The sequence below is a fragment of the Myotis nattereri genome (assembly GCF_964212035.1).
Source record: "Myotis nattereri genome assembly, chromosome: 16".
Classification (NCBI taxonomy): domain Eukaryota; kingdom Metazoa; phylum Chordata; class Mammalia; order Chiroptera; family Vespertilionidae; genus Myotis; species Myotis nattereri.
Genome location: NC_138091.1, coordinates 35,007,629 through 35,031,006, shown reverse-complemented (window position 1 = coordinate 35,031,006; position 23,378 = coordinate 35,007,629). Strand labels below are relative to the sequence as shown.

The following is a 23,378-nucleotide window of genomic DNA, read 5'->3' as shown; positions in this document are numbered from 1 at the left end:
CGGGACATCCGGCCCAGGCGCCGGGGGGCCGGGGCCGGGGGCGCGGGGCTCGGACCCCCGGCCCGGGCGGCGGCGCGCGAGTTGGAAGGGCGACCCGGGTGGCGAGCGCGGCGGCGGCTCCTCCCGCTCCCCGTCCGGCGCGCAGCGAGGGGCGCGGGGCTCTGAGCGCGGGGGTGGCGGGGGCTCTGCGCGGGGCTGGGCTGGGCTGGCCCGCTCCGGCGCCGGTGACCACGCGCGACTGGTTAGATCTTGTCGTGATCTCTGGGAAACTGTGACTATCTCACATGTCCTGCCCTGCTCGGATCCCCTGCGCTAACGAGCCAGGCCCCCCTTGATTGCTGATTTTACGCTTTTTGGACCAATTGTGGGTCTCCGGGGGCGGGGTTTTGACAGCTCAGGCCAAGCTCCGGCCGGGAGGGGGGGGCCGGGGAGAAGGTGTCGGAAGCCTCAGCAGTAAGAAAACATGTCAACAGAATAAAATATTAACCAATGACGGGCCAGCGGGCCCTGAGACCCCTCCCCCTGCCCCGGCCCCCACCCCGCGCCCGAGCCCGAGGCCGCCCGCGCCCGTACAGGGAGCGCGGCTGGCGGATCCGACCCGCCTCACGGGCTTGAGATGAGGGGCGCCCAGGTCTCAGGGCCCTGAGAAAGGACCCCCAGCCGCTCGCCGGCCCCAAGTGCAAAGCATTGACATGGCCCCGAGAGGAGAGAGGGCGCCCTCCGCCTGCGTGCGGCTGCCTGGACGCTCTGGCCCGCTCCACAGCTTGGCCTCCGACCCCGCTCCCGGCCGCGGCGCCGCCCGGGGCCCCTGCACTCCGGAGGGAGGCTGCGGGTGCTGGAAAGAGAGGCCGGTGGGCGGGCGAGGTCCCGCAGTGGAACCCAAGTGGCGGGAGCCGGTGAGTGGAGCCGTGGCAGAGCTGGTGGGGCCGGCGCGGGCGGGAGCGGGACGCGCGGCCTTGCCCTCCGGAAACGCGGGGACCCCTTAGCCCGCGCCTCCGGTCGCTGAAGGACTCAGGAGGAACTTGGAGTTTGGGCCAGCCCGGAACTTAGCAGGTCTGCGTCCCGACCCAGCCCTGGGCCCTCCGAGGGCGGGCGTTCTCGGGGCCAGGAAGGGAGCGCACCTTTCGCCCAGCACAAGGCGGCCAATCCCGGCCCCCGATTCTTGACCCGCAACCCAACTCATTTTCGCCGCATCCGGTACTGGAGACAAAAGTCTCCCTCATCCTCAACACAGGCATCCTCCATCCACTCTCCGCTACTTTCCCCCAAGTCCAGGAGTGCGGAGCAGTGGGGTCCGCATGTGGGCGCGCACCTGTGGTTGATCACTCCCCTCCGGGTGGCGGAACGCACGTGTTCAACCACAGGTGCGCGCCAACAGTCCGGTTTTCCGGCAGCCCCCGTGTTCCCCCACCCCGCGATGCGTGTGTGTGAGTGTGTGTGTGTGTGTGTGTGTGTGAGTGTGTTACGCCCTGTGTGATGGTGCCCTCTGTGCGCAGCGGGAGCAGCGCCTTGAGGCGCGCTGCTAGAGAGTGAAGCGGCCACACACCTGCCTGGAATCACGCCTGGGCGCCGGCACTCAGACTGATTCCCGGTAAGGACGAGACGGACACCTGCCCGCACAACCAATGCAAGTGCGGGTGAGTGCGGCGGGCACAGGCCCAGTGCCCGCATGGTGGGCGCGAACAGCCCACACCCAGCAGTGTCCAGGCAGCCTGGCCCGTCATCTGCGGCGCACACCCAATCTCAGTGCACCTGGCTGGCTGCTGCGCACTTGGATCTGGGATGGAAAGCCCGCTCGTCCCTAGCATTTGGGTTCAGAACCTCCAGAGCTGTTGGACCTCCGCGACCGTTTTTCTGTTTTCCCAGCCGGCCCTGGTGCTCCCGGAACTCCCCTACCCAGCATTCAAAGGGGCGCCGCTCCCACACCCCTCACTTAGATCCTCTTTTCTGTCCAGAACGAATCTTCGACTCCGCGCTGTGCAGTCTACGCAGCCGGGGCAGGATCCGTTGCAGCTTCGAACAGGGAAAGCCCTGCTGGGTCCATCTTGGGCAGGATGTGGCCCCTCGGGAGGGGATGTGTGTGCACAGGTTTTCGCCATCCGCTAGGTGACAGATAGTAGCCAAGGCAGCGGAGCTTGGCCAGGAACCCAGGGACGGGCCTGGAAACCCGTGAATCCATTTGCAAAGTCGTGTATGTGCAAGTACGTTCGTACTTGTAAGAATGTGTGTACACCTAGCTGTGTGCAATGTGGATATTTTCCTGGGGAAGGTCCGTAGCTTGTCCAGGGTTCAAGGCCCAGAGAGTTTGGCCTGGATTATTTGCTCAAGAGACCCGGCGGCGACAATGCAGCGGCTGCATTTGGGGACCAGGCCCCCACCTGGCCACAGGAACTGGACCATGGACCAGCCCTCCGGCGGCCGCAGGCTTTTTCTGGGCCCTGGCTCCGCAGTCTGTCCTGTCCTGTCGTCCGTCCTGTCCCACCCTCCCGCAACGAACCCGACGTTTTGCTACAGCCACTCTCAGGAGTCTGAATCTACACCCTCCTCCCCTCGCCAAACTCTCCAGCGAGGACTGTCCTTGGCGCCTCGAAAAGCCGCGCTGGGGAGGCTAAGGCGGCCCCGTGCGTGCGGCGCTTTGCGGCGCCCCCGTCCGCTCGGCCCCTCCCTCACCTGGGTCTACCCCTCTTCTGGGCCCGGGGAACTGGAGCCTCTGGGGGGGTCCCCAGGGCTGAGAGTGCGTGTCTCTTTAAGAGGCCCCGGGGGGCGCCTTGCGAGCCGCCCAGGGCTGGAGGGGGAGGGCATGGGCGGGGGCGGCTGGCGCCAGGCGGCCCAGGCTCCACAACAAAGCTCCGGCCCCTGTCACTTCGCATCGGCCGGGCCCCGCAGACGGGCGGGGGACGCGCGCTCAGCAGCCCCTCCCTCTCCCAAGTCCTCCGGGCCGGCGTCGGGCGGGCGCGGGCTCCCGGCCTGGGTCCCTGCGCGCGCTCCGTGCGCCCTGCGCTCCCGCAATAAGGAAACCCGCAAGGACCGCCTGGGCAGGCTGGTGCCGCGGTGCCGAGCCCGGCTGGGCTTCCCGCCAGTCCTGGGCCCCTTCACCTTCTGTGAGGTCAAGGGCCACTGCTAGGACCTGCCTCAAAGACCCAGTCGCCACCTGTGTCTTAATCTGTGCGACTGGGCGTGGATCTGCGAGCCCTGCCTGGATGGCTTGGGGGTGTCTGGTGGGGAGGAGCGGGGACCGGCTTCGGGGCTGGTGTGAGTGCGCCGTCGTGTAGGATTGTGCCCAGGCCAGGCTTGGGTGGTGGGGGTGGCCCCTGCGTGTCAGCACAGTGGAGTGCTGTCTGGGTCTCAGCGGGTTGTGAGTGTTTGGCTGTGGGCGGACACACGGAGTTGCTTCCCATCCCCGGTTTCAAGGCCGTATCCGCGCCTCCCCGAGCCTTGGCGCCAGCCAGCCCCGTTTAGCGCCCGGCCTGGCTCCCCCGCGGTCCCGGGTCTGGCTGGGGTGGGGACCGAGGCCTCCTTGACCCCGGCCCGCAGCGGCCCGGCCTGTCCCGTCCACTTAGACAAATTGCAGCTGACAGGCGCGTAGTCTCCCTGGAGTCGCCGCCCGCCCGTCGCCTCCCTCCCGACCCAATTACCCGGTGCAGGGTTGGGCCAAGTGGCTGGGATGCGCGGGGGGCGGGGGGAGGGAGAGCAGGAGGCGCGACCTCTTCCCGGGTTAGTGCGTGGGCAGCCACGGCCTGCGTGTGCCAGGACCCGATCGTCCAGGCGGAGGTGAAGGCGAAGCCCCGCCCGGCCCAGGACAGGACAGACCTGGCCCTCGAGGGGTGTCGTTCTGCACCTGAGCTGGCCACCGAGGACATGTCCCCGCGGCACTTTGGGGATCTGAAGCCTCGGAGTGTTGGGGATCCCCTACCCCTGGGAGCTCCAGACCATTCGCTGCTCTGGGGTTGAGGCCCGTGGGTCCCAGATGTCGGGAGTCGGCAACAGTGAGGTGCACCTCTGTGAAGCTGCACGTGCATGGGCGTGAGGTCCCGTGTCCGGGTGTCGGGTCCGGGTGTCCGGGAGCGCGGCAGCGTGAGCAGGCCACGCTGCTTGGTGGCTGGAGAAAGGGGGCGCAGCGCAGGGAGGACCCAGGACCAGCCCACCTGCCGGAGAGAGGGCGGGCTGGTCTGCGCTGCGCGCTCCTCACCAGGCTCTGGATTCGCTTTTGGAAATGCTCTCGCTGGGGGCTGGGGGCCTGGATTCCCGGGCAGCGCACCGCAATGTTGGCTGCCAGGGCGCCGCATCCGCCCTCCCGCTCCCGCTGAAGAGCTACCTGGCCTGTCCCTCCCATTGGCCTCCGGGGCCTCCGAACACCCTTTAGCCTTTTTGACTTTCAGTTTCCTCTGTGCCTGCTTTGGCCTCGTTGCTCCTATCAGCAGGGCATGCTCCCCCTCCCCCTCCTTCGCAGATGAAAACCCTGAAGCCCAGCGGAGCGTGATGTACCTGAGGCCACACAGCTACCAGTGGGAGAGCCTGGGAGCTTACAGGAGAGTGAGGTTGGCCCCAGCTGGTTTGGCTCGGTGCATAGAGCCCCCGCACTGAAGGGTCCTGCGTTTGGTTCCCTTCCAGGGCACCTACCTAGATTGCAGGCTCAAATCCCAGGCCCTGGTGGTGGTGGTGGGCCCTACGGGAGGCAGCCAATCGATGCGGTTCTCGGTCTCTCCCCTTCCCTTCCACTCCCTCTAAAAAATCAATGGAAATACCCTCAAGTGAGGATTAACAGCAACAAGCTAGGCTGGAATTCACTTCCTAGGTGCTGGTATCACTGCTGTCCCGGTAGCTACTCCTGCTCATACGGGAAGGCAGTACTGAGACTCCAGGGCGCCACCCTCAGGCTGGGTTCTTGCTTTAAAGACCAGACATACAAGAATGTTCTCCCCTTTGCCCTGGAGTTTCCAGCTCTAAATCGGCAGGAAGGAGGCTGCCTTCCCTATCACACAGGGACAGAGAGCAGCTCCAAAGTCTGTAAGGGCCCGGCCCTGGCCCCGCCCGGGTGGCTCTGTTGGTTGGAGTACCCTCCTGCACACCGAAAGGTTGGTTTAGGTTTTGCCGAGCAGAGGGAGGGGGCTTGTACAGGAGGCAACTGATGTTTCTCTCCTCTCTCCAAAATCAATAAACATATCCTCGGCCGAGGAGCTGGAAGCTCTTGGGGCTAGGCGGATGGGGGTGATGAGACTCAGAGTCTTGGATCTTGTGGGGGCACAGGTCAGCTCAGAATGGGCCCTCATGTGAGGCAGCAAGGAGCAGATAGGCACCAGCAGGTTAGCTGTGTGACTTGGTGACCTTGGGCCAGCCCTGGCCTTCTCTGGGGCTTAGGCTTCTTTGCAAAATGAGGGCCACATAGTGCTCTTGTAGGTACCTTCTAGTTAGAGAGTCTCTGAGCTGTGAAAATCAGAGAAGTCGGCCCCGAGAAGCCATTTCCAGTCCCAGAAGGCAGCTGCCTGCCTGCCTCCACTTGCTTCCTGGGGAGCTGGCAGTCGTGTTTGACAGATCGCCATGTGCACCCCACGTTGCCTCAGGACCCTGGCTCTTTCTCAGATCAATCCCAGACAGTGCCCTCTCTCCTTGAGCTGCCCCCCAGCTCCCACCAGCCTCCTCAAAGGCCAGGAAGGTACTTTTTCCTCCATCACACTGAGAGAACGTCCATAGTAATTTGTCCGTTGAGCAGGTAGTGCTGTGAGAATCAGGGAGGTCACGTGGCTTCCTCAAGGTCACGGGGTCAGGCCACAATGAGATGCATGTTCTGATTGCCTCCTAGGTAATGCCACCTGGAGGTCTGCTGGGGCTGAGGCAGAGGCTGCCTTAGGTGTTCTCTCCAGAGACGAGGAGGCTGCTGTTCCATGGCCATGGGCAGTAAGGTCCCCCACCCTGGAGCCCAGCTCTCACTTCCAGCTGATTACAGGCTGTGGCAGGGTCCATAACCTCCCCAATTAGTCAGGGGCCAGGCCCAAGGCCTCTCTGATAACCTGAGCTCCAGTGGCAGCCGCCATGGGGCCAGCTTATCTGGCCTCTCTTATCCTCCCCCTCCCCCCACATACTCAAAGAGTTGCCCTGGCTGTGAGCAGATGAATAACCAGATTGTCCTGCAAGCTCAGCCGGCAAGTCCAGCCCTACACCCACCACTTTCCCTGACTGGAGGAGGCCACAGCTGTTTTGCACCCCGTGGAGGGAAAGGGCTGAGCCAGGGAGGACTCCTGACTCCAAGTTCCCTTGGAGAGCGCTCCTGGCTCTCCATCTTGGCCCCATCCATAGGGTGGGTTCTCAGGGGCTCACCCTTCCTAGAGCTCCAGACTCCCCCCGCCCCCTCCCGCCCAGGGCCCAGGGATAGAATACACAGGTAGCCTCGTGGCAGCCCTCCCCCCACACCCTGTTAACTGAAACACTGTTCTGGCTCTGGGTGGAGGCTGTGCCCAACACATCAATGTCTCAAAACGGGGAAAAGCTGCTGCCCCTTCGGCAGCCCCCGCTGGCTGTGCCCAGGCCCCTGACCTGCCCTATGCTTCCTCTGCCATGTGATTTCTCACCCTGCAGGCTCCCAGGCAGAAGGGACTGGCTCCAGCCACCCTATGTAGGGCCAAGTACTCAGCTTCCAGAACCTAGTGTGATTCAAGTCCTCCTTCTCCTAATATGCCCAACTGATCTCTTCTTGGGTGCTAGGGCTGGAGAGGGTGCCTGTGAAGGGGGCAGGGGCTCCAGGAGTTGGATGGGAAGGCCTGATTGTGGCTATTACGTTAAACTTCATCCCAAACCACACCTGCTCATTAGGTTTTCTTCGATCCTCCCAGGCCTCTCTGGGGTCTAGAGAAGTGGGGACTAGGGCTAGTATTATCCTTTCTGCTTAGCACCCCTTTTTGCTCCCCCTGCTCCTACCACAGACAGGGAGTGTCAGGCCTGTGATGGCCCCAGAACTCCTGGCTCTGCTAACAGGAAGGAAGGTTGGAGAATGGATTTAAGTCAGGCCCCACCCAAATTCTAAGGCACACATTCTCCTCCCTATTCCCTCCAGGCACATGTCAGGCCAGGGGTGTTGGGAGCAGGGACACAGGGTCAGGCCCGGGACTCTGCTTGGTGCTTGGCGAGGACCCTGCCCCCAGCAGCTCAGGTGGACACCAGTTGCAGCATGATTTATTGGAAAGACGTGCACTTTTGACAGGGTCTCAGGAACCACCGTTTCCTTCACCGAACAGTGCAGGACCAGTGTAAAAGGGCTTATAGACAAGAAAGACAAATCCTTCCCATGAGCCAAAGGGAAGAGGAGGAGGGCTTCTCCTTCCTTTCTCCTTCCCTGATACTCTGGGCCTCCATTCACCCCATTCCAGAGGGAAGTTGACCAAGGGAAGCTGGGCAGTGTGAGCCACAGCCAGGAGCGGGCTGGGGCTGGCGGTCAGGGTCGAAATGCCTGGCCAGGCCGTCCATCCTCTCCCCACCCAGGCCCCCCGCCCCCCCCCACTCCGGGTTAGAAAATACAAAAGCGGATCCAATGCCGGACATCATGTGCAAACAGGAGGGGGCGGCGCTTCTGCAGTCTCTTTCGGCCACAGCCCTGCTGACGGGGTCAGAGGGCACGGAGGTGGTTTGGATAGGGGTCTCTTCTCCATCGGCCTCGGGGTGGGTTGGGGAGGGGGCTGTTGTCACTAAGCTTGGGGAAGGTGGTTGGTGAAAGAGGAGCAGAGACTGAAGGGGAGAGTCCGAGGGGGGGCTTCTCCTTCCTCCAGCAGGTGAGTGGGCCGGCCAGTCGGAAGCAGGTAGCTGGTACCTAGGAGAAGCTGGTAGGGAAGAGGCTGAGGGGCTGGCTCTCATTGGTGGGCAGCGGAGATCGGTAGCCATCAAAGTTTCTTGGGATGCTGCCGCTGGTAGAACCTGAGCTGTTACTCAGAGTCTCGATGCTTCCCTCTCGCTGAAGTTCTGCAAGACAAGGAGAGGGCCAGGCCCGGTCAGTGCGGTCTGGGGATGGGGTCGGGCTCACTCTGGGCTGGGCTGCTTGTCTGGAGGCGCCCAGCTGGGTCCATTTCCATCCTTATGCAGGGGATCCCCGCATGCTCCCCAGATGGACAGGTGGCAGCTCGGGTCACAGGGAGGCTCCGCGGAGGAGGGAGGCTCAGCTCCCTTGGCTGGTGGGTTCCAGTTGTTCCCTTGTGGGACCCCTTTAGGCCAGAAGTACGACCACCCTGACGATTGGTCTGGACCACACCGCGGACGTGTGCCCACGCCGGCACACACGCTCATGCACAGCCTGCATGCTCCCCCGACTCCAAGACTGGCTCCTGTCCTGGATCTACAGGTCAGGCAGGAGGGGAGAAGCCAGGACAGGGGAACTGCGGCTTCCCCGCCTGGTCTGTCCTACCTCTCCTCCCCTGCCCAGAGCTCCCACCCTGGCTCAACCACTCACTTGCTCATTCATTCTCGCCCACGCAATCTGCCTGCTGGCCAGGCCCTGGCTCGTCTCTGGCAGGAGGGAAAGCCTGGTTTGAGAGGGGCCTAGTCCAGTGGAGAAAGGATTTCTTTCTTCTTCTTAGCCCCCAGGTCTCCTGAGTCTCCCTGCCCTCAATGTCCATGCTCAGAGTCCACCTGGGAGGCAGGCAGGGTGGCTCCGCCCCCTCCTCTTCCTGGCCCCGCCTGGCACAGTCATGCTGCCATCTTGCACCTCATCAGCAGTGGGCACCTTACTGCCCAACCATCTCTTGACCCAAGACCGGTACCGGGGTAGTGGGCTGTGAACAGACTTCCTTGGGTGCTGAATGCAAGGAAAGAGGACTTGCTGGGTGGCTTTTTGAAAGTGGCCGGTTCCTATCCCCTTTCACTCCCTCAGTGGACTCTGAGATGTGGTCACACACATCCCGGGTTGGACTCTGAGAGCTGTGGTGACCTGTGACCTTTCCTTCTCCAAGGGACACCTGTCTTGGACTGAGGGAGCCTCGGGAGCTCAGGACTGCAGCGCAGTCATTTGAAACAGCAAGGTCTGCTCGACTGTCCCACTTGCCCCGGCTGGCGTGAGACCTTTATCTCCAGCCTGCGCCCGCTCCCAGCCCCCCGCCGCCACACACATGCAGCACAGCTGGCTTTGGTTAGGAATGGGTCATGGCCTTTACTCCTGGGCTGGCCATTACCAGCCATCCAGGAACTAACCACTGATCCCCACTCGCTGCAGGCTACCCCGAAAGCACTGAGGCTGCTCAGTAGCAGCAGCCGCAGGGTGGGGTGGGGGAGTCTGTGTGCCCTCCTTCAGAGCAGGCACCTGGGCCCAGCTGTGAGGGGCCTTCAGGTTGCACCAGCCACATCTGGAAGGGTGTGGCCGGACACCAGACCCTCTCAGCAGACGGGGGCGTGAGAGGAGGGGAGTGTGGGTACAGGCAGTGGGCCTGACGATGGTCCCGGATCTCCAAGAGACACTGGCTGCCCTGGTGGGCCCACTCCTGGGATGAGTAAGAGCTATCCAGACCTGGAGGGAAAACATGGTTACTCTGTGGGCTCTCTTCTTCCTTGCCCCTTCTTCGGTCTCACCCTATTGGGGAGTACAGGTCATTGTGCCAAGAGAGGGTGAGGACGGGAAAGCAGAGAATAGACCCTGGGGCTTCTATATGGAAGCTTTGGACTCCAAGAAAGCGCACTCCATCCCCTGCTTTCCCACAAGCAAGCGGAGGAGCTGGTGAGAGATCTCTGAGGCCCCCATTTGATTCCAGAGGCCCTTGCCCTCATGCACAGCCATCCCGGCACTAGGGGGCGCTGACAGCAGGGCCAGGAGGGCAGGAGGGAGCACTGGCAGTTAGTAGCAAGAAAAGCAGGGGCTTCCTTAGGGTCTGGACACCAGGCCCAAGGAAGAAAGCCCCAGATGAAGGAGCAGGAAAGGCCACAAGGACAGGGAAGGTGGGCCCCTTCCCAGAGCTGGGGGACAGGCCCCACGCTCTCGATGCGAAGTGCTGACACCTCTGCACTGCCAAGGAAGCCGAGGAGCCGGAGCCCGGGCCCAAGCGCGGCCCCCCCAGGGCCCCTTGGCACAGGCCCACAGCGCCCCACCTGCAGCCTCGGGGACCCCACCCCGCGAGTCCCAGCAGACGCACCTCGTCCCGCCGTGTGACAGTGCAGGGGCAGTGCTCCTGGAGCCCAGGTGTAGCCTGAGCTGCCTGGCTCAGGTGGTCTCTTCACCAGTTAGGCCTGGGCACGATGGGAGTGGGCAGGCTTCTCCCTCACCCCATGTCCCAGGGAGACCAGCCTCGCCCTTCCTCTCCATCTCCACTGCCAGTGCCTGGTGAGGCCTGCACTTCCCACCTGGATACCTTCCCCTTTGACCTCCTGACCTCTAGACCCCCCTCTCCAACCCGCCGGCACACCAAAGCCAGAGTCCGTCTACAGCACAAACCTCATCTTGCTCTTCCTCTGCTTAGAAACCTTCAACTCCTAACGGTGCCCAGGATAAGGCCTAAACTCCGCAGCACTATAGATGGTCTTCCATGGCCTGCCCCAGACCTCACCTCACTAATGGTACTAAATTGAGGAAATGAAGGAATGAACTTGAGAAGTTCTTAGAGCTCTCCAGGCTCCCTCAGCCCCCAGACCACCCGCTCATCCTCCAAAGCTGAGCACAGTGTCCACTGCCCTGTGAGCCCGTCCTGCTGCCCTGGCACAGCTGGCCAGGCCGCGCGGCACCGCGCACATCTGCTCAGGTGTGTCCCCATCCAGGTGGCGAGCCCCCGGGGCCTGTGCTGTGCCTTATCTCTGTATCCCTTGTGCCAACCACCGGGCCTAGAAAATAGCTGGTGTGCAGCAGGCATTTCTCGGGTGAGTGATGTGGTGAGGGGAGAGGGTTTTTCAGCGTGAACCGTTGTGAAAGAACCAGGGTCTGGTGGGTTTGGCCGGCCCTGGCCTCTTTCCTACGCGCCGCGCCGCCTTCAACCCCAACACAGAGCAGTGAGCGCGTGTGGGAGTGGAGGAGGGGTGCACACACGCCCTCCCCCCGCCCCTCCAGTCATCCCGGCCGCCCAGCCCTAGCAGCAAGCGGCAAATGGAAACGCGTGGCCTTACCTTCCTCCATCCCGAACACATGCTTTGTTACTGTTGGGTTGCTCACGGACGCTGGGCTGTTGGCATTGTTTTTTTTTTCCTTTTTTTTTCCCTTGTGAAAAGAAAAGCATTGAGGAATCTTTTTGGGGAAAGATATGGACAACGATTAAGAAGTACACGGGTCTCTGCAAGCAGGAGAGAGGGTGTTCGGAGGTGCGGACGGAGGTGTGGGTGTCACGCTGGGAGGAGGGTAAGCTGCGGCGGAATCCTGCAGCCAAGGACGGTGACATGCATGTGTCGGGGGCTGGGGACCAATCAGACGGGGTCTCAGGGATGGAACTGTTGTGACAGAGCCAAGACTCCCTTCAGCGTGGGAGTGGGGGAGAGGAGCCGCACACGGAGCACGAGGGGCTGCTGTGGGGAGGGGAAGGGCCCTGGCCCATGCAGTGCCGGACAGACGGCGCCCCATGCGGGTGGGCTGCCAGGAGAGGGAGAGGAGACAGGCTGCAGGGTTTTCAGAGAGGACTTCCAACGTGTTGACTCGGTGGCCCAGCTTCGACTGCACGCCCCCCCCCCCCCCCCGCCCGCCCCCAGCCTCCCTCACTCCCAAGACCCCCAGGTCAGGCAGCTTTCCTGCAGCTGAGCTGGGCTTGTGGAGAAGGCCCTCCAGAAACCTGCCAGGGCTGCAGGAGCGAGCGGGGCTCTGGGGGGGAACTAAGGGAGCCTCCCCGAACAACCCCCTCCCCCCCATAGTGGAAGCAGCTCTGAAAGAGGCTGCTCTGCAGGCCTCGGAGCAAGTCTGGGACGAGGAGGTGCGTGGCTTACGCCGACAGATCATCTTACTGTGGCCGCACGTCCTCCAGGAGCTCTGTGCACCTGGGAGGTGGGTGCCGACTCCCCATCTTGCGGACGGCAACTCTAAGCAAGAGTAGGAAGTCACCTCTGGGTGCGCAATCCCATGAGAGAACCGCAGATTCCGAGGTGGAGATGCGACCGTCCCGGCATCACTCAGACTGGCTCCCCATTCCCCACTGGCTCTTATTGGCAATGGGCCTGCTATGCCACGGGCCAGGATGGGCCAGCCGCAGGGATAGGGGGAGAGTGGAAGGAGCACCTGTCAAGGAGGAGCCTTGGTGCTCATGAAATAAGCAGAGGAACGAGAAAGCTCGATCCTCATGCTGCCCACATGCGGAGCCTGGCAAAGCTCAGAGGTGTCAGAGAGGGTGCTGACCTTGTTAGGGCACAGACACCAAGGCCGACCCAGGGAGGAGTAGCTCTCAGTCTGGCGGAAGACGTGGGAGCGCAAGGTCACCCCACTCCTGGGCTGGGCTGCTCCCTCACCATCACTCCCCTCCCTGCACCCCCAGCGGCACTGTGGCCCCTTTGCTAAGGCAGGAGCAACAGAACCGGCTCCCGGGGTGCTGGTGGGCAGTGCTGGTCCCCGTCTGCTTCCCTTGAGGTTCTCCCTGGGGTTGTCCTCTCCCCTGGGCACAGACCCTGCCCTCATGAGTCAGTCACCTCATAAGCACCAACGTCTCGGTTCCCCAGTTCCCTGGGAGGGGGCGGAACGCTGGGACACAGGGCCTACTGAGCCTGGCAGACAGCTGGGTGCCCCAATGGGCAGGACACCCCCGGGGAGGCTCAGAAGTGAAGTTGGACTTTGGGCTTGACCTCCAGGCCAGAGGGCAGTGGGGACAGATGGCCAGAGACCCCGAGGTCAGCCCCTCTGGCTTCTGGTGGTCCGGGGCATGGTGGAGGCCTGTTTCTGGGACCTGGCAGGGTCCGTGAGGGCAATGCTGTGTGTGTGTTCGGGAAGAGGGTCCCTGGGACGCCCGGCTCAGCCCAGGCCGCCCTGGCGCTTCCCTCTGGTGTGCTCCGCGGCCCCAGCCAGCCTGCTCTGTGCACTAGAGCCTCCCCGTGTTGCTCATTAACGGGATTAGCAGAGCACTTTTATTGGGCCCTGGCGGCAGCCACACACCCCCGTCCCCAGCTAACCACCCAAGTGGCCTGGCGGGAGTCGGGTTAGACGTCGGGGCCAGCCTTACCCTGCACCCACAGCCTGCCCACTTTCGGCAGCGCGAAGGGAGAATGCCCCCTCGCCAAAGGCCTGAGAAGCGGGGAGGGTGGGGGCGGCCCGGGTTAGGGAGGCAGTTTAGCAAAGGGGATAAAAGCACAAGCTCAGCCCCTGCCACCCGGGAGACCTGCAGCAGGTCCCTCCACATCTCTGTGCCTCAGTTGCCCGCACGTGAGGACACGCAGGTCTGTTTTCTCGAGCGGCGGTAAGACGCAAATGAAACAACGCACGCAGACCGCACCCCAAAGCACAGCTTCCAGTCAGCAAACGTGAGTTCTAGGCCTGTTGCAATTGTACCAGTGATTGCGGTGACCCAGGAGACCCCAGGGTCCCGCTCCCCCTTCCTCCCCAGCAGGTGTCTCTGCCATCCAGCCCCCCACCAGCCTGCCCTCCACTGGACCTTGCGAAAGATTCCTTTTAATCAAGAAATGGCCCGCGGAGGAAGATGGCAGATATGTGTTTATAGCTTTCTGTTTCCCTCCTTGCCTTTTTGTAAACACCCTGTTCCAAGCTGGAAAATAAATTTCCAACCCTGTTGACGTGCATCGATTTTTCCCTCCTGCGTCCACCTCCTAGTCTTCCCCCGTCGGCAGAGTCTGTGGTTAAACCCCTGGCTTGGGCCGGGCTCAGTGGTACCCCAGGGGAGCGGGTGTCCCCGGGGCCCAGAGCAGCCAGTTGAACTGCTCCATGTTGCCCAGTGTCTGGCTCAGGGAAGGTTTGCACACAGAAACAGTTCCAATCCCCTTCTGCTGTGAGGCTTCTTGGCCAGGGAGTGGGGTGGGGTGAGGACGGGGAGGTTAGGGATTTTCAGCATCTTCCCTGGCTGGGCTCTATGGAAAGGAGACCAGGGGATCACAGGACTGCTGCAAGCTCAGCAAATGGATCCAGATGGGGTCTGCCCCAAGCAAGGACTGGTCTGCAAGGGGCCTGCCAACAGGGCCTGGGACCCGCTGTGCAAACGGGGGCTGCGGAGAGAAGCCATGGAGGCTGGGCTGGAATGCATCCTGCCGGGCTCAGCAAAACAGGCAGCTTCCTGGTGCCTACCCCGGAAAGATGGCCCAGGGGCCAACTAGGAGGTGGACACAGTCCTGGCCTGGGGACTGCCACTCCCTCCTCAGTGTGGCTGAGGGAGGCAGCGGTGGGTGCAGGGAGACAGAAGGAGTTGGCTGAGAATGCTTCTAGAAACGCTGACAGCCCTGTCAGAGACCACACTCTGGGTGGGAGCCAACCTCAGCCCCAGGGCCCTTTTCAGGAGGTTAAAAGGGCAGCAGTTAAAGGAGGCAGCCTGTGGGGAGGCCTTGCTCTTCTCCTCTCAGACACCCCCACCCCACCCCTCCCCACGCTCCCCCTGCAGGGTCACCTCCGGCTGCACAGAGGGCTCAGAGGACGGGGGCTGGTCCTCCAAGGACCTCCTGTCCCTGCAGCAGGGCTCCTGCCCGCTTCCCAGGCAGGCTTGGGGGACGCAGGAGGGCAGCTTCTCGCAGCTGAGGGGCTGAGGATGAAGAGGCTCCTCCACATTCAGATAACAGGGATCCCCTGTGGGGCTGGTGGGACCTGGGAGTAGATGAGAAGCAGGGCCACTCTGGCCTGGTTATCTCTGGGCTTAACACCTCTGTCTGAGCACAGAGCACAGGCCGGCCGATGCCACCCGCTTCTCCCCGCACGCAGCCTGGCCTCAGTGCCGCGGGCACGCCCCTTCCTGCGGGCCGGAGCGTCTTTCGACCCACAGGGCTCCCACAAACATGCTTTCTTTCCTCCTTGCCCAGCTCTTGTTCCTGACCCCCACAGGCACGGGGACCCAGAACGTCACAGAACGAAGCCAAGACCACATGGCCTGCCCTGGCCCCCACCTGTCTTCCACTGGACCTGGCTGTGTGTGTGTGTGTGTGTGTGTGTGTGTGTGTGTGTGTGTGTTGGGGGTAGGAGCAGAGCAACTCACAGTCCAGCTCAATTCCTGCATAGCCTTTGACCAACTGACAGGCAATGCCCACAGGTAGGGCATCAGTGGGAGGGGACACTGGCCTCGTTAGGAGCTGAAGGCGTTTCCCAGGTCCCTCCTACAACAGCTACGAAGTGACACCCGTCCCCGGCAGGGAAAGACTCGCACAGAAATGCCGCCACCCCCACTCCCAGGAGACCCACGTTACTCAGGCCCTCCCCAGTCCTGGCTTCAAAGAAGAAGGGACAGGATCACCCACCGGACAGCCGGGACCAGCAGCCTGTGCAGTGACCTCTCGGGGCCCCTCTCTCAGGATGACTCCGTGTCCTGACCAAGACAGAGTGCGCCCTGTCACAGCACATTATGTGCGGGAGAGCAGAGGCTGCGCAGGCCTGGCTGGCGTTTCCCTGGGTTTGAGGCATTTGATAAGTCTGGCTGAAGCCATGCTTAAGATCAGCCAGATCAGTGGTTCTCAACCTTCTGGCCCTTTAAATACAGTTCCTCATGCTGTGACCCAACCATAGAATTATTTTCGTTGCTACTTCATCACTGTAATGTTGCTACTGTTATGAATCGTAATGTAAATATCTGATATGCAGGATGGTCTTAGGTGACCCCTGTGAAAGGGTCGTTTGACCGCCAAAGGGGTCGTGACCCACAGGTTGAGAACCGCTGAGATGGATGCAGGACCAGCCAGAAGGGGAAGGGCCTTGGCGGGAGGCAGGGGATTCACTGGAGCCCCCGCTGGGGCTGGGCGCAGACAGTGGTGCTGAATGACCTGGGCTTCACTTCACTTCTCATCTGCTTCCTCATTGGTCAGGCGGGAGGGGGCGGGGGCAGCCTGGTGTGTGGGGCTCTGGGGAGAAGATGTGAAGGGGCTTTAAGAAGCAGAACACGCAGGGCACACGTGTAGAGACCACTCTGGTGGTCGGGGCGTCCCGGTTACAAGGTGAGCTTTGCCATCTCTGGTGTGTTGGCAGCTGAGGCCCCCAGGGGAGTGCCCCCCACCCAGGAGGCCTGAATGCCCTTCCCAGCTCCAGGTCCTTGGCACCACACGCCCGTCTGAGGCAGATGCAAAGCTGGGCAGCCTGGCACTGTGTTTGGTGAGAGAAAATGCCCGGCCAGGTGCTGCGGCATGACCTCTGTGTGTGTGTCTGCATGTGGGCGGGGTGGGTGCCGGCGAGGCCCCACCAACATGCCCACTCAGCATGGCTAAGAAGAGACAGGGCTTGGAAACTGTCCCGTGGAACCAGGTGTCTGGCAGCTGGCCCTGCCCCTCCCATTTCCCAAGTCCAGCCTCGAAGCTCCGACGACCCCACCCAGCTCCCAGGTGGGTCTTGCCGAGCTCCCTGAGGGCTGCGAGGCTGCGAGACAGGCACAGGGGCCTGCAGACCGCAGGAGACGCTGCGCCCCACGGGCCAGCGCACATCTGGTTCTCATTCGAATGTCCGAACGTAATTACATTCTCTGCGACGCAGCGGAAGAGTTTGGTAAGATGTGGCTTTCCCCACTTTCCATCAAGGTTAAGAAATCAAAGTCTCTCATTCCACCAGCCTCCCTGTCACCCGTCTGTCCTCCTCGGCAAAGGCCACGGCCGCACTCTGCTGTTTTTTCTAGAGCTGATGGCTGGGGCCCAGGGGAGACGCAGTCCCACTGTCCCACTGATCCACCTGAGAGGATTGACAGCTGAGGCCACCACTGCAGGCTCAGCACGGAGCAAGTTCGTGCACTGGAGACAGCGGCTGCATGGGCTCCCCTTGGTGACACCCCAGTGTCCTCCTCCCACTGCCTGGATGGAGGCACCGAGCACACCCCGCCAAGATGCCCTGTTGTCCTTCCTCACAATAGGAAGCACGTGGTTCTAATTCTGGAGTCTCTGCAGCCCCTCCTGAGAAATGCAGCTTCCCACAGTCAGGGCGGGGCGAGCCCACCCCACAACCTCTGCCATCTCACCTTGCAGCCCGCCCCCCCCCCCCCCCCCCGCTTCCACCCCTGTTGGGCTCTGAACCAGGGACCGGGCAGCAGGGACCATGGGGCAGTCCCGGCAGGAGGCGGCTGGAGCCCTGCTCAACAGAACGGCCCCTAGACGGGCTGCTCTTTCCAGCTCCCACTCCCGGCTGAGTATCTTGTTTACGGCTTCTTTTTACTCCAGGATTTATGACTTTCATAGTAATGGGTTCCATTCTACTTCCTCTACGCCTACTTTTCTAATTACTGTAGTACAGGCTTTATGAGAGTTTCTTAATAAGTCGGGGTATTTTTCCTTTGGAAACAAACTGTCCTGCGAGTTAATGACTTAGAGTGGGTGTGGATGCTACCCAGAGACAAATGGGGGCTGGGGAGGGATGGCCAGGGTCGGGGTAGGGGAGAATCTTCTAGCCTCAACAGAGCTCTGCGGGGGTCCCTTTAAGAAGCCAGGCCAGCTCCAGGGGCTCCCTCCCACAGAGCCAGGGCGGAGAGCAGGCACACACACAGTAGGTGTGAACCCACCAGCTCTGCCATCGCCGATCCTCCTCTCCACAGAAAGCACTTGGTGCATTGGTTCCAAAGGGCAGACGCTAGCTTAGTTGTGGATTTGATTTTTGGTGGCATTAGTGCCAGGCCCACGTGTGTGGTACCTTCATACCAGTAAAGCAGGTTTTAAGGAAACAAACCCAGTTCCTGGTCCAGTCATCCTAGGCCAAGTCTAGCAAAGAGAATGGTGTGGTGGGGGGGGGGGGGGGGGGGAGGGGAGGCAGTTTGAGGGGGGAAGGTCTCTGTTGCCCACGTTGGGGTCCCAGCCTGTGCCCTCGAACCCACGTTCTGTGTTGGGCAGAGAAGCACAGGCCCCAGGTAATGGCCGTGGTGCCGCCGGCCCGATGAGCATGCGGGCGGACGCCGGCGGAGCCATTGTGCTCCTGGGCAGACTGGCTGCCGGGGCCGGGGCCTATTCATTATTCAGCTCCACTCGCTCCGAGCGCCCTTCCATTTGCTCCTCCAGGAGGAATAACAAATCTAGAAATGCAATTCCACTTTGGTGTATTAAGATATTGATTCGCCTGCCGAGTGGAAGTGCATTTGCTCCGCAGCCCTCCCGCGGGCAGGAAGGGGTTAACCAAATGTTTATCACAAGGCTGGCTTCAGAGTTGAAAGTAATGTGATCAGTAATGAATTTTGTGTTACATTAGGTTGTATAAATGGACAGACAAGCGCAGACAACAAGTGGCCAGGAGTCGGGGCTAATCTAATGATGTAAAAATAGAGACAGCACCAATTATACGAGGGGCCAGCTCCAGGCTCCTGCAGGGACTGCAAATGAATAGGTACAAATCAAATTACTCACTAATAGACGCACTACAAGAGGGGCAGTCAATGGTAAATGCATTAGAGCCCAGTGACCTCTCTGCTCTGCACAGCAGAATCCGAAAATTTGACTTCCATCTCCAAAGTGGGGGGTGGGGAGCGAGATCCTCAAAGCAACTCTTGTTGGGTGAGGCCCAGCGACGCTTCCCACCCCACGCCCGTCAGCCCCATCGCCGGACGGTGTCTCCTGCCTGAGCTGACCTCTCGCCCTCACGCCAAGGCCTCCTGACGCCTGAGCACCGGGGCCGGGGAGGCACCTCTCCAGGGACAGAAGGAGCAGCGGGACGAAGGCTTGCACGTGGGCAAAGACAGGAAGTTACATACCAACACACTTCACAGCCATGTGCCTCTCAGGGGTGCTGGTTTTTACTGCTACATCAAGGGCTGTGTCTGTATTGGAAATAAAATATTTCTTTAAATATCGGACCTTTAAGAGAGCAGCAAGCGCCAAGACCAAAGGTGGTGGTGATTGTGGGGGGGCATCAGAATCTGGTTTGACCACTGAGAGCTTGGCAGGGGGTGTTCGTGGTCTGTCCCAAGGCACAGCGCATGGAGGGGTCCACATATTCTCACCGGGTTCAACTGCTGTCATCCCTCCCTCCTTCCCCTCCTCCTCCCACGCCTGCCTCCCGCGTGCCCACAGTCCCGCCTGCCGCACAGCGCGGGAGCAGCGAGGGTGTGGAGGCAGAGCCAGCATTTGGGCAGCCCCTCAGGTTTTCTCCCCCCTCTTGGGTGTAGGAGCCAGGCCTGAAGTTCAGAGGGGCTGAGTGGCTGGGCTGCTGAGAGGAGGCTCATGGAGATGCGCTCAAATGCGCGAACCGTACGCTCCTAGGCAGCTCAGCTCCTAGTGGCTCATGGGATGAATAAAGTATGAAACCAAAGACTCTCCACGCCTTCCGAGTGCCAGCCCCTGCCCAGATGGAGGCGGGGGCGCTGGTAGGCTTAGCTTCCCCCACTGCCCCAGGCCTGTGCCAGCCACACCCATCCAAGTGGAGATGTGACTCTGGCCCTGGGAGGCCAGAGAGGATGGGCCGTGCCAGTCACGTGAGCACAGGGGCCCGGAATGGAAAAAGTCATCCCAAACAAATGAAGCAACTGGATGTCGGTTCTCCCCAAACTCAAGCCCTCGGAGGGGTGGAATCGCAAGCTGTCGAGCTGCACAAAATAAAACAGATATGGGGGGGGTCATGGGAGGTGGGAGAAGCCTGGGGCCAGGGGACTCTGCCAGTAAATGTATAGATGTCTACTGCAGTGGCCTGCAGGTCCCTGGGGCAGGGCTGGGCAAGAAAGAGAGTGGACGGGAAGACATCGCCCAAGATCTGCTATGCATGCTCAGAAATGCCTCCTGTTCGATTCGACCGGACTGGCATGGCTTGGCCTCCTCTGTGCACCGTTCTCCTTGCTTTAAAGCTGAGGCCCTGGATTCCTAAGGGGTCAGAGGGTCGTGCCCAACTTTCATTTTCTGTGCATATGTGTGTCTTTCCTCTGCTACCAGCCATCCAATCTAGGGGGTGGTCCGCATACCTCAGACCGTTTCTGAGGAGACAGGGGGCAGAGGCAGGGGCACACATGAATGATGGGTATTTACCCATCCATGACTGCGCAACTTTGTTCAGATCTCACCCTCACAGAAAGGTCAGTGGGTAAAGGTGAATTCCCTGGCAGAGGAGGAGATCAGAGAGAAATCCTCCCTTTGTTAACCATTTACCTGCCTTAATGTCTCCAGAGGAGGGCCTTTATCTGGGGGGGTCCCACCGGCCCTCCCCACCCTTGTGTCCAGGCCTAGACATTTTCTACAGGAATCCCTGCTTCTGGGTTGGGGCAACCCCTGGAAAGGGGACACTGAAGGCACCAATGAAGTCACAGGGGCACATGCTCCTTGTGGACAGAAATCAGCATGTTTTGGTTAAAGAGTTCAAAGTAGACTTTGGGCAACTACAAGATGTGCAGAGGAGAATGAGAGAGGGAGAGAGAGAGAGACCGCTATTTGCCCGGGGCTGAGTGTCCACAGGAGGTGGTGCAGAAGCTCAGCGGAGACGGAGAGAGCATGTGGCTGCATGGCCAGAGAAAGCTTCCCATAGCTGCTGAGGTTTGAGCTTGGTCTAAGCAGGTGACTGAGCAGAAGGGGTGGGAGCAGGCACTTCAGCAGAGCCAGGTGAGCAGGGCGGGCGCTGGGGTGATGGGGCCACGCTGGCAGGCGAGGATGTCTGCGTGAAGGTGGTGGTGGGGAAATGTGATAAGGGTTCTTGTGGACGGGGAAGTGGGAGGTCGGGTGGGCGAGGACGGCCTGTGAGGGACTTGAAAGGAGCCTGGGCTGCAATATGTGGGCCTGGGCACCTGTGAGCAGGGAAATGGGCCGACGGTCAGGGGGGCCCTACGAGTGAGCACCCCCTCCCTCCTGGGGACCCCCTCCTATTTTGAATAAAGGGTGGACTTGACTACTATGCCCTTCTGCCCAGGTGAGACTGATGGGATTTAAGAACCAGAAACTCTTCCTGGATTTCTCAGTTTAATCCAGTATCTGGTAGTGAGGGTCTTACTGCCAATCTTTCACCGTGTCTTCTTTGTGAACTGGAGACAGGAGTGTCTCCCCAGCAGTGATGATCTGATCAGGGGACGTGGACGTGGCCAGCGTGGAGCAAAGCACAGAAGCCACGTGGGAGGAGGCGGCCACTGTTCTCCAGCTGAGAGGAGTAGAGGGGGTGACACGGACAAAGTGCTACGCACAGTTGTACAGGGGCCGGGACATCGCAGGTGCAATCGGTAAACATTTACCAGATGTGCTGGTTTCCCTGGCCCATGGAGCTAGAGCATAAAGTGAACCGAGGAAGGGAAAGGAGCCTCCCAAGGTCACAGGCTTCCCCTGCCTGGTGGGGACTTCTGGCCCCACGGGAAAGGACACAGAACAAGACCTTCTTCTCAATGGCAGGAGCCGGGGGCTGGGAGCCGCGCGGACTCTCCAATCTGGCCTTTCCTACCCCTGAGAGTAGCTGGGACAGGCAGTCGGACACTGAACTGAGACTCAAATAGCAACACCAACAATGCCACCCACCACCCCCAGGAGCAGCTGCTCCCTTCCCCTCCGAGCGAGCGGGGTGCTGTGGCCCACGGGTGGGGTGGGGGGTGGGGGGAGCGGGAGGGGACACTGGGCTCTGCGTCTGGTGCTCATGTTCCTCTGGGGCTCACGCTCTCCTCTCCACCCCCAGCCACTGTGGCGTCTGTTACCAGCGAGTTTTTGCCGCCAAGTCCTGGAAGGAGCACGGGCTGTGGGCAGGGGGCCAATGGCTTTCTGCTTGGCCCGGCTCAGTCAGGTGGGGCCCCGAGGGCAGTGGCGAGAGGAGCAGGAGGAGCCGAAACACAGCTCAGCACTTAGCCTCTTTGAGGGTGGGAACCAAGTCTTACTTTCCTGAGACGTCCACCCCGGTGCGGTGCGGAGGGAGTCGGCCTGCCTGCCGCAGCCACAGACAGATGTGTGGGCCCACGAGGAGCTCACTGAGAGGAGACACGGACAGTTCCCTGTGAAGGCCCCGCAGAAGGAGAATTCCAGGGCCGATAGGTGAAGCGGAGACAGGGACCTAAGTGACTGGCTAAGTTGCTTGGACGACAGCGTTTGCCTGAGAGGAGGGGTGTGTACAAGATAAGAGAATTAATTCACTGCCCTGATGCCGCCATTGTTGCCGCCTGGTCCTGTGGCACCTTGTGATGGGAAGGGGTGATGATAAGCCCCCCTGGAAGTGTCCTGGCAGGAAACTGTCCCGGCCCTCAGCCGGTGCAAGCAGGCGCTCCACAGCCCATCAGAGGAGCTAGTCCAGAGGTGGGATAGGGGCCCACACACCTCGTGCGCATCTGGTCAACCCCGTTAACGCTAGCTAACGTTTGTTGAGAGCTTAATTCCTACAGTCTGGAATTCCTACACACACACACACACACACACACACACACACACACCGTGCTTTTAGCTTATCTTTTGCAGAACATAGGCAATCAACAGATATTTGTTAACCAACTTATTGAAATCTTGACCACTTAAACAACTGCGTATAATGTTCAAAACGTGCTTTTACTGTTAAGGAGGAAAAAAATTCACACCCTCTCAGTAAGTAAAAGACTTTTCTGACAAAACTTTGGAAGAGCTTTAGTCGAAAAGAACCTCACAGACTTTTCTGCTGAGGAACTAATGCACATAGAGGGAAACTCAGAGGATTTAGCAGAACAAACTCGAGTACTGGTTTCCCAACTGTAGATAGTGATTCATCAATGTACCCGTATTGTGAAATCAAGTTAGCTGTTTGTGACATCTCAATAAAATGAAATAAAATAGAAAGTACCAGAATGCATTGCTTATAACATTGTCTTGTGAAAGTTTTCTACATCTGGGTAAGGAAATAAATGTATTTATGACAGCAGGTAGGAGGCCAAGGTTGAGCCCACAGTGTGATCCCCACGAGGAACTAACTGCCTCTGGGTTAGAAGAGAGTGTGTTAAAGAGACGGCAGACAGAAAAGACGAAGCCTAAAGGAGAATGAGCAGCGTTCCCAGGACTGCAGGAAGCCACAGCCACAGGGGAGAGACAGTCCTCCTTGACCTTGAGAACTGACTTAGTGAGCTCCTAAGTCAACAGCAGCAAAAGGAGGCGGCCTGCAACACAGACACCCAGGAACACCTTAAACGGCTGACCAGGGCCCTGTGTGTGAGGTGTGGGGCTCTTGCTGTTGGGCGGCAGAGAGAGCAGAAGACAAAGGCAAGGTGTAGCTAAATAGCGATGGGAAGAGTTAACGTCTAAAGAGAAAATGTACTGGATATGTATCCAGGTGTTTATTAAAATTTTTTGGGATATTCGGTTATATCTTTACCTAGACACAAAACAATGGGAAAAAGTCAATGTTTTGCTTATTTAAAAAATTCTACTTTTCTACAAAAGGCAATTTTGAAAGGAATGTCTGCTGAGCAGGAATTAGTCAAGCGACTTTGAGGGGGGTGAGA

At 60.3% G+C, this 23,378-nt stretch overlaps 1 protein-coding gene across 4 annotated transcripts in view; it reads right to left on the bottom strand.

The window, feature by feature from the left end:
- Positions 1–7,152: 7,152 nt before the first annotated feature.
- BCAS3 (BCAS3 microtubule associated cell migration factor) overlaps positions 7,153–23,378 on the bottom strand; it is a 472,069-nt gene continuing 455,843 nt past the window's right edge. For 2 of the 4 annotated variants that reach the window (XM_081108785.1, XM_081108788.1), the window contains 3 exons: positions 18,720–18,785; positions 11,062–11,152; positions 7,153–7,947 (listed from right to left, as the gene is read on the bottom strand). In XM_081108785.1, coding sequence (XP_080964911.1) covers positions 7,911–7,947; positions 11,062–11,152; positions 18,720–18,785 — 194 coding nt within the window. In that variant the 3' untranslated portion in view covers positions 7,153–7,910. The remainder of the gene's footprint in view (positions 7,948–11,061; positions 11,153–18,719; positions 18,786–23,378) is intronic. The other 2 variants (XM_081108786.1, XM_081108787.1) reach the window with 1 other exon arrangement.